This window comes from Parasteatoda tepidariorum, chromosome 10 (assembly GCF_982258835.1).
Source record: "Parasteatoda tepidariorum strain Cologne lab strain chromosome 10, Ptep-v5.0, whole genome shotgun sequence".
Taxonomy (NCBI): Eukaryota; Metazoa; Arthropoda; class Arachnida; order Araneae; family Theridiidae; genus Parasteatoda; species Parasteatoda tepidariorum.
In genome coordinates this window covers 42,586,947-42,605,512 of record NC_141764.1, presented here as the reverse complement: position 1 = coordinate 42,605,512, position 18,566 = coordinate 42,586,947, and the positions used below count along the sequence as shown (strand labels likewise).

General features: G+C 28.1%; 1 protein-coding gene across 1 annotated transcript in view; it reads left to right on the top strand.

Annotated features, from left to right (window-relative positions):
* LOC107441526 (cell adhesion molecule Dscam1) overlaps window positions 1-18,566 on the top strand; it is a 417,585-nt gene that overhangs the window by 128,451 nt on the left and 270,568 nt on the right. The window contains 2 exon segments of the mRNA XM_087153704.1: window positions 5,888-5,979; window positions 5,981-6,158. Of these exon segments, the coding sequence (XP_087009830.1) occupies window positions 5,888-5,979; window positions 5,981-6,158 (270 nt within the window).

The following is an 18,566-nucleotide window of genomic DNA, read 5'->3' as shown; positions in this document are numbered from 1 at the left end:
ATATAATAATGCAAATCCAAAGTAACGTGTATTTCTCTACTATTGTTGTACTTAATCTAAGCCATTTTACTTTCAGATCACTTAATTAGAACTAATGGCACACCCCTTCTTTCTGATCACCCTATCATTATTGGAGAAAAGTACTACTCACTCGCAACTTTTACCAGGAAAACTAGTCGATCATTAAAGCATCTCCTTTCATTTGTAAAGAATAGAATTAGCACGCGGGTATGCTCGATTAAATTAGAACATCCATTAGTTTTAGCCGAGTTCTGGTAGGCTTGAAGCTCGCTACACCCTTTCGATTATTTCTATCGAAAAATTTCTCTAAAAGGTTGTTAGTTAAGAAAAACAGCTCTTAGTCCCTTTTCTGCTGACAAGCACAATAGTAGTAAAGGGAATTTTTTTTTTGTTTACACTAAACAAAAAAGAAATATCTAACAAGAATCTTTGACAAATAATGAACACTTCAGGACTTTTATCCCTACTTGATATCGTTTTTTCCCCTTTCTCAAGAGGTACTTATTCATTGTCTTGTAAGAGGCTCGATGCTTTTGAATATTCATAACAAGGTATAAGTACGATGCTTGTTTAATGAGTTCAAGGAGTTAATGCAAACTAAAGAAGAACATGGTCTTAAGCTCTGGAATTTAGAGCTTACCGGGATGTTCTTTTTAGGATAATAAGAAGCGAACATAACAATAGTTGCGTATGATATAAACTTTTTTTTTACTTAATCTTCAAAGCTGACTTTTAGAGCTATAAATGTAAAATAAATGTGAATTTTTATTTCATGCACTTATTTTAATTTATAACATAAATTTTTGACACTTGCAACTATTTTGAATATATCTACATAAAGTAGAAAATTTAAAAATCAGTAAATCGCTTATTCCTGTATTCTCAGGAATTAAATTCTGATATAAAACGTGTTATGAAGGGATTAAATATACTATCCAAATATATATATATATATATATATATATATATATATATATATATATATATATATATATATATATATATATATATATATATATATATATATATATATATATATATATATATATATATATATATATATATATATATATATATATATATATATACATATATATATATATATATATATATATATATATATATATATATATATATATATATATACAAAATACAAAATTTATAAATACTTTTGTATTAAAAAAGAATTAAAACTCTTTCGATTTCATAAAATGTCTTTGTTAAAGAGTAAGCGTACAGATATTCTATTTTAGGAATTCAAGGCTGAAAACATACCATTGAATCATAATTAGATTTATATTTTAAAGGAGGAGTTTTTTTATAATCTTTTCCCTCTTTTACTTCCATATTAGGAATCATTAAATGATTTTCCATAATGCGTAGAGTTACAAAGGTATGTACGACAGGAACCTGTTTACATCGAAATCTCTAAGTATTTGATGCGAGACCGATGGTTTTCGCATGTCTCTTGCTGAATAACATGTTCCAATAAACATCTGCCGGAACCATCCGGAGATTTGTCCACACCACCTCCCTTGTGGCGTGGGGATGTGAACTGTTATAACCAATTTGAATTTGAATTAATGTAGTTATGGTTATTTTGGTTACCTCCTGTTTTATTTATTTCAATTAAGATTTGAATTTATGTTTGGATGTTATAACCAACAGCATACCTTCAAATAAACCTTTATATATATATATATATATATATATATATATATATATATATATATATATATATATATATATATATATATATATATTATATATATATATATATATATTATATATATAATATATATATATATATATATATATATATGTATATATATATATATTATATATATATATATAATATATATAATATATATATATATATATATATATATATATATTTGGACCGAGAAAGTGATTTGATACATTGATATTCAAAATTAAGTAATTATTGTGGTTTTGAAATTATATATTTGAGGATGATAAAATTGAAAGTGAGAAATTTAATACGGTAAACATTACAAAAATCCATTTCAATTACTTAAAAAAACTGCATAGTCTTGGGGATTTGTGGGAACTTATTTTTGAGTATTTTAATCTTTGAAAATGAATGTACATACTATATGATATAGCAATTAATTATGTAAGCACAAGAAATTATCTACAGTGTGTAAAAAAGGAACACTTTTGTAACTTTTGATCTAATAGTCGAGCTTTCACGGGTAGAGGGTCTAAAATGCATTATGCTAATTTAACTGTTCAGGCATTATTTTATATTACAATTCCTTCAGAAAAATGCACTTTCTCAGATGTCTTTTTACGACGAATTCGGATTCTTGAACCTCTAAACATGGAAGGTATCTACAATCTGAAAAATATTGTCTCAATAATTTGGACTGGGGGGACGTTAAAAGTACACTTAATGTTAATTTTATCTTTTGCTTATTCAGTCATCTCAAGTCAGTCGTATTTTTTAAATTTAAGCTTCTCAAGAACTATTTTATTTTTATACTGATTCGAAAATTTATCCTAGATTTCGTTCTCTAAGCAAATAAATACTCAAAATGATTGCAAAAATCTGCATATTTACGTTTTAAAAATTTTCTTATCATTAGTAAATTAAATATTAAAAAGTAAAAATGCATATTTTTTTATAAAAATACGTTTATATTATAAATTTCTTTTTAAGAAAAACATTTTTATTTCTCTTCAGAAGTTCCGGGGTCAAATTCTTACTGATTTTTAGTCTAAACTATTAGGGACCATATTTTGCCGCAGTGGCTAACCTCAATCTTTTACAAGATCAAAAACCCCAGTCTGTCTACAAAAAAGCCATGTTTATTTAAAAAAAGTGATCAATCATGTGTTCCGTTAGCTAGAATTACAGTCCGTTATATAATTAGTATATTTTAGCTTAAACTTTTGAACCGTTAAGATTGTTACCGTATTTTAGTTCTTAATGACGACTTTTTTGTCTTTTCTGACTATATCTATATAGTTAATTTATACAGACTGGAATTAAGGTCATAGGAAAAAATATATCAAAACAATGTAGTTTATTAGCATTTTAATAACACGAAAATAACATGAATGAAAACAACTTTAAACTTAAATGTATTCGTGATTTTAAAAACTGTGTCTGAGAAAATAGATCAGGGAAAATTATAAAATTTCGAATTCTAAAGCTTACTGGATTGCGTGTTTGTATTTCTCTAGTTTGTTTATCGTGCAAAAAATGTTTTTTAAAGCGCTTCAACTGAAATCTCCTTTACATTAAATGTTTCGTGTTTGATCGTTGATTTCCTTCTAAAATAATTGATTGTATCCTTATAAATATAATAACAGAATCTAATAAAATATGTAATTTCAACTTTAATAATTTGTTTTGTCTTTTAGCACAAAATCAGTCACGAAACAGATATATCTAACATATTTAAGTTTCAGGTAATCTTCTCATTCGTGAAAGAACAAAATTTCACTAACATTTATATCAATATTATTGATACCGTCATTCGGGGCTACTTTGTGCAGGATTTCATAGTTTTTGAACTTTGACGTGTAAAAAAACTATGTTAATTCAAACTTTAGTAAAATTTATCGATATTATATTCGTAACTGGACTCAGACGAGTGAATTTGATCAATATTCGCATTATTTGTATGTAATATTTACGAATAATAAGTCAAGAACATACCTTGCACAAAGTAGCCCCCAAATGGGGCTACTTTGTGCAGCGATAGGAATTCAGTTTAATAATCATGTTTTTAGTAAAATATTGATATAAAATTGTTAAAAAAATTAATTGTTGACATTTTTAAAGACAAAAACATCAAGATATGTAAAGATATTAGTTTGAAAATAATTTTCAGCGTTAAAAAACCATTTTTTTGAAGAATTTTTTCTTAAAAAAATTTTTTATTTCAAAACATTTGAGCTTAAACAAAAGGAAACCATATACTTTTTTTAACATTGAAATGGATAATATTTCCAAAATAATAATTATTACATATTCATTAACATTTATAATATTAATAAATTTGAACATAACATGCTTGAATGAACACGACAGAACTTACTCTTCAGTTTCTGTCAAAATCACCTGATGTCCTATGAAAAATATTTTTATGTGTTAAATCGTTTGATTTAATTCATTAGAGGAAAAAAAATAGTTTACCAGCACGTTTCACGTGTTCCTTGTGAATTTTATTAGAGATAGTATTTCTGTGGATTTTGTATTTCCGAGAAGCTTCTGCAATCGACATACCACCAGCAACTGCTTGCAAACATTGTTGCAGCTTTTCTGAAGTGTAATCAAGGTAATTTTCGTTAGAGGTATTTTTTTTATAACGTCTGACAATTTTTCTGTCGGAAAAAAAAACGAATGAAACTTTGCGCAAAGTAGCCCCACGGTGCATTTTTTTTCTTTCATTTTCCGCTTATTTGTTATTAATTTTAAATTTTTTTAAACGCTAACATGATATAATTGCTCATTAATGTATAAATAAAAAATTTTACACTTACGTCAATTGTTCAACGTCTTTGCATTTCACAGCTAAAGTCTCCACGCACACTTTTTTAAATCCGACGTCCTCGGAAAATTGTTGACATTGGATGAACGAAACACACTCGGAGATTGTTTTAAAATTCGAAAAAATGTTTGTTGTGATAGAAGAGACTTCTATCTTCAAATTCCACACATTTTTAACGTGAAATAAACATAATACTGAATAGCAGCACTTGAAAATGCCTAATTCGAATTTGCACAAAGTTGCCCCCGCTGCACAAAGTAGCCCCGAATGACGGTATTGCTAGCAAGGGAATTTACTAAATATCTTACTACCATGATCCAAGTATAGCGCTTAAACTTAAAAAAACTCTTCAACTGAAGTACATGAAATATGTATTCATAATCAAGATATTTAAATATTTTCCACTCCATTACATAGTTCTAATCCCATATTTAAAGTTTCTTCTCGTCAAACTTTGAACACTGATTTTCAGCCTAGAACTATAGAAATCATTTCATATTTTGAAATTCTAATAATTTTGTTATTGACCTTTCTAAGGAGTTATTTTTTCTTACCAAGTGAAAGTTTCTTTTCTTTAACCCCCGAATACTTTACCAGTTGCCTACGAAACTATTTCCTATATCATTTATTTTAGTTTAATTCTCTTGTTAAAGTTTGTTACTTCTAATCGATTGGAAAGCCACCCCTTTTCCTTGTCGCAAATTCTTTATGTGGTTTCCAACTGTACTCCTAAGCACCCCTTTTTCATTCTAAGTTTAAACACTCTCTACGGATCTTTTTTTACAATACCAAAACTACAGTATGATTCCCTGTATGGTACTATTTGTGCTCTTTTCAGGCTGTTTCGTTATGTTTATGCATACCAAAAAACATTCCTTTTTTCCCCATCTATATGCTCTTAGAGTTTAAAGTATTGAAAATTGTTAGAATTTTAAACAGCATAGCTAATTAGAAATATAAATGATATTAACAATAGCAATTCAAAAAAAAAACAACAGAATTATTCATAATTCCCTCTGTTTACTACAACCTTATGCTTATTACAACTGGCTTCAGTGGTACATGTTACTGCCATCTACCAACAACTGCTTAAAATTAGAACTTGAATACTTTCGGAATAATTTCATATGTTCTTTTTTGTCATATTCGTCTTCGTTTTTTTTTGCTATAACGCTTCGAAACCCCGGAGGGAATTATGAATAATCCTGTATATATAAACAATTAGAAATGTAATCAATCTGAACAATTAAAAGTGAAAAAGGTTGAAATCATTAAAACTGCAAACAATTTAAATATTAAATAGCTATAACTGTTTAATAAAATTTTACTTTTATCTGTTTCAGAAAGACTTAGAGTTTCCATTTATCCAGAAAAACTAATTGTTAAAGAAGGTATAAGTGTTACTTTCACATGTAACGTTACGGGTCCACAAATAATCATCGCTCATTTGGACGAAAAACTTAAAACCAATTATTACGTCTGCCAGAACGAAGCTTATTAGTTCAGAAGTTCTTCAGATCTATTCAGTTCAGAGGGAAGATAAAGGAATGTATCAATGCTTTGTTAGAGGACATGAAAACTCAGCTCAAGGATCTGCACAACTCAGCCTCGAAGGTACTCAATCACTTTATTTTCTTGCTTAATGTTATACTTGGTAAAGCTTTATTAATATGTATAATTTTTTTTATAATACTTTCATAATTTGAAGAAAAAATGGTTAGGGTAGAGTGGGATGAATTGTAAAATTTTTTACTTAACTATTTTTAACTAACAAAGAATCAAATATATTATTAGTATTAATTGACAAACGAGTAAAGTAGACTATCCTCTACTAGAAAAAAATAAATACTTAATTTTAAATGTTATTGTATTAGTTATTAACAATTTTTGACAGTCGTGCACTTGTTACAATTGTCCCACTTAAGGGGTCAATTGTAACAGTTCATAAATTCAACTAAAACATAGTTAATTATACATATTATCATAGTTGTGATATATTTTTTTTATTGATCGAAATAGTAGTGATATTTTAGGAATAAAAATAATAATGAGCAGAGACCTGAAGGGTTAAACTTTTAACTTTAAGGGCTTAAAAATTTTAATTTATGCTGTGAAAGGTGACAAATAAAATAATACACATGCAACATAATATAAATGATATAGGAAACTATTGGTGGTTCTTAAAGAGTTGAGTAATGGTTTGCAAACATAAGATTATTTATTTTCAGTTGTTATAATCGTCCCCTTACTTATTGTTACAATCGTTCCCAAGACACCATTTCAGCTTCATTTGTTAAAAACAATGCTAGTTAATTAACAAAACTTATATTTTTTTTGAAATGTTAATTAAGGTGTCCACTTACATATTCGGTTAATAATTTTTATTTGTTTAAACAAAATTACTTTGTTACAATATAATATTCTAATACCAAAAAAAGTACTTACGTAGCGTGAAAATATCTTTTGTGATGTATCTCTTTCAAAAGTACATAAAAATGGTTGCCAGCAGGGGTGTACATGTAGATTTATTAAAAAAACCTTGTGCGCCACCTAGGAACCAAATCTAGAACCCGACACTTGAAACTTTTGCTCTGTTACAATCGTACCCTGTTACAATTGACCCCACTCTCCCCTACATATTGAATCTTATGAATTTAATAGTCTTTCCCATTTTTCGTACATACATAAGTATTTTATTTATTATCAATAGGTATTTTTTTAGAAAAATACATTAATTATTTTCTTACTATACTATTGAAACAAAAATCATGTTTCGTATAAATGGTCAAATAATCTTAATTTTTTTACAAACATTTATCTCATAGAAATTTAATATAGAATCTGACTGTTTTCCTTATATTTTATAATCGGCTTTGAACATCCGTCCTAATTCTGAGATTAAAACTACCATTGTTCAACTCTGTAGTTTTGTAATTTTAACCCAACCCAGAAGACAAGGGAACTCCTAGATCAAGCATTAAAACAAACTAGTCTTCGTGAAAGAATTTTTGATGGAAATAACTCTCATTTGCATATTGCTAGGTGAGGAAAACTTCCAACGGTTGGCCCGTAGGTAAGGAGACCAATGATATGTCTTCGACCGAAAATATTTTACGTCAGCATTGTGATCAGTGTGAAACAGGAGTAGAATTTTTAACAACCTGCCATGACATGGATTCAAACTTGGATTACGTCATTGCGATGTAAACGCTCTATCTCCTTAGCCACTGATGCTCCAATTAGACTATTTGCCAGCCTGATAGCAAATTGTTGCCCTTAGAGTTAGGAAATTAAACATAATAGTAAATTAAACATAATAGTAAATTAAACGTAACAGTAAATTAAACGTAACAGTAAATGAAACATAATAGAAAATTAAACATAATAGTAAATATTAACCATTGTCTATGTACAGTCCGCAAAAAAAAAAAGATATCACCCTGAATAACTTTCGTTCTAATGATCCGATTTTCGCGAACTAAGTGTCAATCTTAATGGTTCCTGGGGGTGACCTCAAATATGCTAATTAATTAGTGCTAACTATTAATTAAGTTACGAAATCAGACACAAAAACGTACTTTCTCTGAATAAACATATATTTTTTTTACATATTTGGAATCTAGACACCTTGAATTAGGGGGGGTAGACAAAATTTTAAAACAATTGGGTCGTAAATTGGGTTGCAATAAAGGTTTATATATTTGGCGATAGTCCAGAAAACCGCCAAAAAAAGTCGCCTGCGCAAATAAATATTTTAAGATAACCCTTGACTGATTCAAAAGAGAAACGCTTAATTTTACTAGGTTGCTAGGCAACCAATTTCTGACTGTAAAAAAATTTAAATAATGTTTTGTGATTGCTCTGAGAGGTTTAATTAATAGTTAATAGAAAACACCTCGAAGTTTCTAGGCAATAGACAATTTTTAAGTTCATTTATGTCCAAAAAGCAAAATAAATAAATAAATAAATAAAATAAAAAATTATTTTAATCTCTTTTGAAAAGAAAATTTGAATCGATTTATAAGTTTTCAGAATTTAAATACATGAACTTTTTATCTGATATTATTTAGATTATGCTATTTTTGCTATGTTTATTCGAGGATTTCATACTAAAATCAAATTAACGTAACTTATAATAGCTATATACAAAATTTTAGGGATAGAGATTTTTACAGCTTTAATCGAGTCTTCTAGTCATAAAAGTTTGAAGGAAAAAAAAGTGCATGAAAAATAAAATGTAGATTGTATAGTAATTGTAATGCACATTCACAAGGTTTTCTGTAATTTACGATTTCTTTTTTCTATAACTCAATGAATTGCTGAATGTTTAGTGGCATTTTAAAAACATTGAAATATGTTATGTTTAAGAATAAGATATAGAAATAATATGTTGCATATTGTATGATTCATTCAGGGCCGGATTTACGTATAAGCTAAATAAGCTGTAGCTTGGGGCCCCGAGATGGCAAGGGCCCCCAGATCCAACTTTTTCCTTCTTTTTTTAAGGTTTTATTCGGAGCTGGAGCCCTCTGAAGCCTAAAATAATTTTTTTTTCTTTTTCACATTGGCGAACGCTTTTCAAAATCTAATAGAAGTGTTTACAAATATAAAATAATTGTTACTCTTCACTTTTTTAACCAAAACAACAATAAAAAGGCCTTTTGACAGATGAAAATATCCTGTAGCTTTCGTAGCTAGCAGTGATGGCAGTAGTCCATGGATCTTAAAAAGCGGTACTCCGTGGAGTAGTCAAATAGCAGCCTCAATTTTCACTGTGGGAAATGTTTTCAGTTTCTTTAAATTGCTGTGGGCTCTTCTGTCCACAGAAACACCCTTTTGTCTGATTTCTGGACAAAAAATTTCTAGGGCTGTGGGAGAATCTTGTTTAGGGTCACTCTGTTTCGAGATTTCCGTTGTGTCTCATTGTCGTTAAAGAGCTTCTCGTTTAATTTTAACTTTTCTTTTTTGCAAAATTTATTATTTCCAATTTATTAGAAAAGCTTTTTTTCCTTTTAATTATCCTAAATGTTTTAACTAGCTTAATTGTTTAATTTACTTAATTATTGCAATTGATTTTAATTTGTTATTTTCCAAATTAATCGTACATGAATCCGTGAACTCCTTTCTTTATTTATTTAAATGGTGGGCCACTATTCAATTCCCTCTTTGACAGGCCTATCTGCCAAAATTCTTGATTTGGTTTATTTTGAATGAAATTGAGATAATAGATGTGGTTTTACTTTAATTTTACTTACTGCTAATAGACAGAAGCAACATGTGATATTGCTTGATAGAGCATAGAAATCAAGTGATCATCAGCTAAGCAAATGTTTAAATATATATGTAAAAAATATTGTTCAAACCTCCTGTCTGACCAAATTTTCCATGTATCTCCAAAATATGAATTATGTTTAATTTGTAAAATATGATATTTCGTACACAAAATTCATTTATTTAGTTAGCTTATGATTTTATTGTTTATTGATCATACTTGTTTCTATTTTTAACTCCCTGATTTTTGTTGTTATTATGTGTTTAAAGTTAATAAGGCATCTAAATTTTTAATTTATAAGGATTTCAAATTTTTAAAGCAAAGTCGAAATAACTTCTTAAAATTGCAAATTGAAACTAATAAAATTTTGGGAGATTTGTTTTTATTTTAAATCTGTGCATTTAATTTAATAAAATAAAAAAAATAAAAAATAAGTTTGAAAAATATAAATAAATGACTAGATAAAATATAAAACTGTGTTGTCAATGAAAAGGAACATATCTTTTAAACAATACGAGTATTAATAAATTATTTAAAAATAAACAATTTTAAAAGGTAAAAAAGTTTTTTGATTTGTTTAAAAGGCAAATTTTGTCCCATTATTTGATCAAGAGACTATTTAATATCCGTTTCTAAGAAGCAGTAGGTCACGTGTGGGTGTGTGGATGATGTAAGTAAAAGAGGCATACAAAAAAGCCAATTTAACTTCAGTTATGGCCTCGATATTATATTTTTAAATTCCTCGCAAAAATGTAGTAAAAAAGTTATACAAATTAATTGTCGCAAACAAATTAATCTTAAGTAAGAACGAATCAAAAATGATATCGAAATATGCTGAATCACTAATGAGACAGGCGGGATGAAAGACATCGAAACCAATTAGATTAATTAGTAAAACTAGAAAGTGTTTCAAAAATCCGGACATGTATCAGGCTTAAATTTTTCTTTTCTGTCACAAAATTTATCAGGGACAATTCGTTAGATTTCAATACGGGTTATGTTTTTTCTTTAATTAAATATTATTAAACAATAACTAGTATTTGTCTTTCAAAGCTTTTCATTCTGTAATAACGAATGTCAAGCATTTAAAGTATCCAGTTCAAGAATGTCAAGTATCCAAATGACTTCATTTATTAAATTTAAAAAATAATAATAATAATAATAAATAAATATCCGCAAGGCAGGTGTGAATATTCGGGGCTGATGATTATGAAATCTAACAGAAAACTGTGAGATCGCGGGTTCTATTCCAGCTGATGACAGTTTTTAATTATTATTTCTTAATACTGAAAAATGTATTTCTTATTTTTTTTTAAGTATGCATGTTAAAAACTAATAATTTAACAAGTATTTAAAAAACTAGAAAGCTGCACCCCCTGTTCATTTTGCACACTAACCCTCATGGTTGCTTCTGATTAATGATTGCAGATTAAGAGGAAAAACGGTTTATTTCCATCTTTTTATTCTACAAAAATTACGACTGAATTTCTACTTACATTTTGAAGATGACTAAAATTTGGCAATTCAATAAAATTGGTACCTCCTGCAGAGTTATTACCCAGTGAAGATGGACTCAAGGGCACTGAGTTCGAATCCCAGTGTTGACTGGTCGATACGAATTCTACACCCGGCTTACAGCAGCCACTGTGCCGAAGTAAAATATCCTCAGTGGTAGACGGATCATAGGTTAGAGTCCCCTTATTGTCAGACTGACAGTAGAAAGCTTTTGTGGTTTTCCTCATCATGTAACTTAAATGCTGGTCAGTTCCATCAAAACGTCCCCCTCCAAGACAAAAATTTCTTCCAATACTTGATCCTGGAGTTCCCTTGTGTTCTGAACTGAGTTTAAAATTAGAAGTCTAATAAGTTGAACATTAGTAGTCGTGAACTCGAAATTAGGTTGGCTTTTCAATGACTATTATAAAATAAACTAATAATTTGGCGGGGATAGCCTGGTTGGTAGGGCGTTGAACTCGTGTTCGTGAGAATGGGATTTCGACTCCAGCCGGCCGAAGAATACCCATGTATAAAATGGTGACTGGTGCATGTTAAATCTGCCGTGGTCACAAAGTCCTCTAAGTTCTCACAACAAATCAATACCTCTGGGTACTGATCCAATTCTCTTGTGTTCTGGATTGAGTTCAAAATTATAAGGTGATTATTCAATATTATACGGAGTTAAACACTTGTAGCCGTAAACTCAAAATTAAGTCGGTTGTTCAACGGCGGTTACAAAAAAAAAAAAAAACTAATAATCAAATTGTATTTTCTTATGTTCTTTCTAACTCCTTGCTTATTTTTGACACACCTTCATAATTTAATGTTCCTAAGTGATAGAGCAGCAAAGCGAAATGTAACGTTAAAGAAAAAAAACACAATTTAGAAAAAAAATTCGCAAAAAAAGGAAAAGAAAAAAAAAATCATTTAAAATTCCAAATAACATATATTCATAATTTCAAGGAAAAAAAAACTCTGTTAAACATATAATGGTTCTTCTAACATGCCAAATCTTTACTCTGAACTTATGATGTTCTTAAAAAGAGTTTCAGTTTTTTTCCTCGTTCAAAAAATATGTGCAATAATTGAAAGGCTCTATATTATAGTCCCATCACAATCAATATATTTAACAATCAAGCAATATTATAAAATTTTTAATAATATAATGTTAATATTCAGCAATAAAAAATACGACAGTTTACTTTAGGTGTATAGAAATAGAATTGATCTTAAAAGGGCCCCATCATTTTCAGTAGCTTAGGGCCCCGCCAAGCTTAAATCCAGCCCTGGATTCATTGTTTAAAAAATTGCTTTATTTTGCTAGATATTTACGTTACATGGTTTTCTTTGGATAAAGATGATTAGCAAATAGCATCCACATGTTTCGATACATTCTGAAACTTACGTTCGCAAATTCACCATAAAATGTCGCACAGCATATTCTTCAATTACGATAAGCTACATTTACCACCAAATACTGCTACTATGATTATTTTTGTTATATATATATCAGATATATATATATATATATATATATATATATATATATATATATATTATATATAATATATATATATATATATATATATATATATAACGTCGTTGCCGAGTGGAAGGATTAAAACAGGTCATAGGTCGGGAAGGAGGGTACAAAATTTATTTATTAATTATTAGACAAGAGCAGTCATGAGAATGAGTGAAAGTGCACATGAAAAGTTGCGCTCCTTGGTTATATGTTAGAGAAAATCTTGCAAAGTAAAATCCGTAATATGTCTTAATTTAGGGAAAGAGGGAACTCTTAGTAGTTGCTATTGGTTTATGAAATAGATCGAACGTTTCCCACACAAGAGCAAAGGGAAAAATGTCCTGCTCTTAATTAAATGCATACTTGAGCCAAAAATAGATTTAAGAACAGGATGTGGTTTTTAAAAGTGTGAGAAAGCATTTCGTTTAGAATAATTAATTAGGATGAAGTTTTATAGCAAAGAAACTAACATAAAAAGATTAATTGAAGCTTTTTATGTTACATATATATATATATATATATATATATATATATATATATATATATATATATATATATATCTTATACACTCTCTTTTTAAACAGAGCTCGTAAGGCCCTTAAGATACTGAAATGGGGGCACGAAAACTTAAAAGATTTTTTTTTCCTAATGCCCGCCTGTGTTAACATCAGTCAATTCAGGCATCTACAGGGCGACAGATATCTGTGTGGCCTAAGGATTCCTAACGAGCATCAAACATTCTCAAAATTAAGTGTTCATTCACTGGAAAATTTAGTATTTATTCAATTTAAGAACTGTTCCTTCACTTGGTTATCTTACTACTTATTATTTAAACCACCAAAAGCTTAAAACAATATTATGTAAGTTATCTAAATTTTTTTTTACATAATTTGCATTTAATAACAAATATGTTGACATGCATTTAATAACAAATACGTCATTTAGCTAAAATTACAAATTTTGAAATTTTTATGATTTTTTTTTTTAAAGACAAGCTAAGCTTAAGTATTCCTTCACTGGTTAGTTTACCCTATAAGATTTTGAGAAATTTGCGATGTTGTGAGAGATGCTTAAAAATGTTAACTGCGTATTTTTATTAATATTTATAAAATATATATTCAAGAAATTGATGAATATTTTATTCCAAATTTATTCATTCGTATGTATATTATTGAAATTTTATCAGTTATTGAGAAAATAAAAGAAAATCACATTAAAGAAGCACAATCTGTTGTATAATCATATTCTATCAGAAGCATGCTTTTATAAAACTCCACATTCTCTGAATAAAGTATATTTTATTCAATAAAATGTTTTATTCAAATTTCTTTACTAAATTGCAAATAGAATTTTAGGCGACTAAAGAAGAAACATCGTATTTTATAGCGTAAAAAAATAAAAATGAAAAGATAAGCAAACGATTATTAGCGAAAAAAATATGAATGAAATTTTATGCTAAGCGCGCGAAGTCAAGTTCCTCGCAAGTTTATCACATTTTAATATTAATCGCTCCATTTAATCATTTCTTCATTGTCGCCAAATTATTTTTTTAAAAATAATTAATTTTAATTTTTCTCAGCTTCTAATAAATAAAAACAGTTGAAACTTTAGATTTTTCAATTGAAAAATATGTAGATTAATATGGTATAAAAAAACTCATACCTTATAATTCAAAAATTTTTCAACCTTAATTTAATTAAATAATAAAAAATAATTAACAATTATTAAAAATTATTTTTTTCGTGAAATTATCTTTGGGTAAATGAGTTTTATGACTGGGTGAAATTTTCTTCGAATTGCTTTATTAGTTTTTAAAATATGACTAAAAACGTAAAAAGTGAAATTAACATTAAGGGGTACGAACTTTGAATCGCTCTCCTGACCAAACTATGGGGACCATATTTCCCAGATTGCGGCTACCCCCTATATTTTGAAGGTTAAGAATCCAAATGTGTAAGAAAAAATATATGTTTATTCAGAGAAAGTACGTTTTTGTGTCTGATTTCGTAACTTAATTAATAGTTAGCACTAATTAATTAGCATATTTGAGGTCACCCCCAGGAACCATTAAGATTAACACTTAGTTCGTGAAAATCCGATCATTAGAACGAAAATTATTCAGGGTGATATCTTTTTTTTTTTGCCGACTGTACCTTGAAGTCCAATCTTTGAATTTTTGAATAGGGGATTTTATAACTATTTTCACCATATTTAAACTTTTACATTTGAAAAATATTATATCCTTAAATATTTTAAGCGCTTCACCTTAAGGAAAAGAAAAGAAATGCATAAAGTAAACTATTCATAAACCGGATTGCCATAGACAAAATGTATTTAATATTCAATAAATTTACTTAATTCCCAATAATAATGCAGAAAAATTTTAATTCTCGTAAGTATTATATATAAGAGTAAATGTATGTTTATGTTTGTTTTGTCAGTAGAATGTTTGTTCTACTCTCGTGTGCCCTGAATAGGGCGGGTCGAGGTATAAATAAACAATATAATAGAGTAAATCTAATAATATAGAATTTCTCTAGTGAGCCAAAACTGAAGGATTTGAATACGTGATTCAATTTTATGCAATTCAAATTTATAATTTTATAAACACAATTCCCTCATTGGTAAGTGCATATATTCAGCAACTAACTCTTACAATCAAAAGAATTATTTCCATACAAGTTATAGTATTTGATATCTCAAATACTGTATTAGAATTACAAACTGACATTCCAGGAAAACTTATGGAGAAATTTTCTTTGCAACACGACATAAATTTAATTCTCAAAACTGCTGCTCAGAATTCAGAATGAAGTAAAATAAATTTTTCTCATGGGTAAAGTCAAGCCTAAGACCAATAAGTCCAATATCTGGCACTTTCACCTACTGAAAACGAAAGATTCAGTTATGCTTTTCGAGAATGAAATTAGTTTAAATGATGGAGGAACAAAAAAAATGAATAAAAGATTTTTTATTTTATTGAATGACAAGGTGTAAAACTTAAATTTTTAATTTTTCCTACTTTTAAGTTAGAAACTTAATTATATGTACACAGTCAGCTTATCAGCAACACAGACATACCAAATTGAAAAAAAAATTAAAATTTATAGATTTATTAAATAAATTAGTATTATAATTACACTTGATTAAAATATCTCTTAACAACGTCAACCATTTCTTTAAACTATATAAATATTTTTGCTTTAAATTTTTTGACATCAAACAGGGTATAAAAAATATTGGTTTAAATACTTTAAAAAAATAAGTGTTTTCATAAGTTAATCAATCAACCCTCTCAACCTCATTTATTCAACCCACAGTAGGGATTAAAGGCTGAGTTAACCTTGTCAGTAAGAACAATTTATTTACAAAAATACAACTGTTTTGATTTCACAAAAATATTAGGAATATTTTACTTTCAAGAAACTAGTACATTAAACCTTACTTTCCAATAATTTGTTTTAAAAATTTTGTTGGTATTTTTTTTTATGAAAACAAGTTACAAGTAACTATATAGTAACTATATATTTAAGTGCATATATTTATTACCGATATTTTATTTAGTATATTAAAACAAGCCTTACAAACCATTATTTTTTTTCAATTCTTATTAATACATATAAGTTGAAACGCGGTGACTCAGATAGAGCACTAGCCACCTAATGAGATGGTCCGAGATCGAATCCCAGCGATTGTTGGTCGATACGAATTTTACCCGGTACCCAGCTAGCACCGACCACAGTTCTGACGAAAAATTATTCACAGTGGTATACGGATCATGTGCAATGTCCTCTTTTTTTATTCAAAAAAGTGGGAGTTTTTCGTGGTTTTCCACTCCATGTAACGCAAATGCGAGTTAGTTCCATTTAAAAGTCCTCCTCGAAAGCAAATTTTTCCTAATACTTGATCCTAGAGTTCCCTTGTCTTCTGGATTTGGTTCAAAATTACAAGGATATAAAATTGGACATTGAACTCAAATATCGGCTCAGCTGTTCAACAACATTGTATATATATATATATATATATATATATAATTACTTTAACATTTAATTAATATAATATCTATTACATTTATAATATGCAGCTGGTTTCAATACTGTCCAAGTCTTAATTATTCATAGGAATTTCTTCCTAAACTATATGGCGACTGATCAATAATACTGTTTATTTGAGTTAAACTTTCTCAGTAAATAAATGCATAAGTATGCAAAAGTTTCAATTACCTTCTGTTTAAGCTATTTCACGAAACATTTCACAATTTTCATGCTCTATTCCTCTCTCTGACATTTAAGATTTCCAATCTCAATATCCATGCGTCTGTAGAAAGTAGTAATATTCATGTCCGGAGTTAATTAGAATACGAGTTGAATATTCCGAAAACCACGGATAAATTCAAACACCCTCAGGAAATAATCGCCAAATATTTTGAGAATAATTTGCATACTATTTTCAAAAATCAATATTTACAGAAAATTGCCATTCGCTTACACTTATCGTTTTCAGTGTCTTGTCTAACTGTGCTCAATACGTGCATTCAACAAATGTCAGAATCATAAGTTTTGAAAATTTTTCCTTGTTGAAATTTAAATGAAACATTTTTATTCCATTTTCAATAGTGGCGTAGTTTTCATTTGTTGGTTTCTTGATGTAAGCCTATTAAAAACACGTTTAGAATTCAATAAAAACTCGAACTTCAAACTATTGGTAACATATTATGATTTTAAAAATCTTTAGATTCAATGAAAAATACAACTAAGATATACAAATTATGTAAAAAAAAAATATTTTATTATTTAAAACTAATTTTCGATTATTACAGCTTTTTACTTATTTTCAATATATGCAGATATTTCTCATTATATAAAAGTAAATAATGAAATATAAAATATACCCCATAAAAATTATGTATAATGAGGCAGACATTTTACTTTCCTCAGATGGTATATAAACAATATTTTTAAGTATATCTACTAACATTTTCTTGGATAAATAAATTTTAGATTGCATTATTGTTTTTTTAATGTCAAATAAGATTTTATCACACTATTTTACAAATTAGTAACAAAATCTGAAGCGAATTAGATGTACATACATTCGAAGACACTGCTGAACTATACTGCCCACTTTAAAACTCTCTCCTACCAATGATTCGTGCACTATATTCCAAAGAAATAATATTTCATAGGATTTGCCACCAGTTTGCCACATTTGCTGCCAGTGCATAATTTTTTCATGTGGTTTAGCATATTTTGACTCTTTTTTGTTAAAGCGGAGGAAATCGCTTTTTAATAAGCCTATGGCCACCCAATAATTATAATTATCTCTAATCATTAATCATTATCCAAATCATCATGTCTCATAAGTTCAGCTATAAATCCTCTATATCATTGAAATCCAGCTAAAATTATGCTATGCCATGATGTATGTTTTGACAGATTAGTGATTGGGCAATTTTAATTAAGTGTTTTTTAAGCAACAAAGTGTTTTTTAAGCAGCAATGTTTATTGTAAACTCATGCACACAAAAATAAATTAATATTCCACACATTTTTTATTTATATTTTTCACAAGGCTTAATTTTCTTAAATAAGATCCAGCATTATAAATTTCCTAAAAATTTTATTGAGCATAAAATTACGTGCCAGTTTGGCTTCTTTTTGTAATTAACTAGAGACATAACAATTCGTTCAATTAGCTTAATTCCAGAGATACATTCACAAACTCATTTT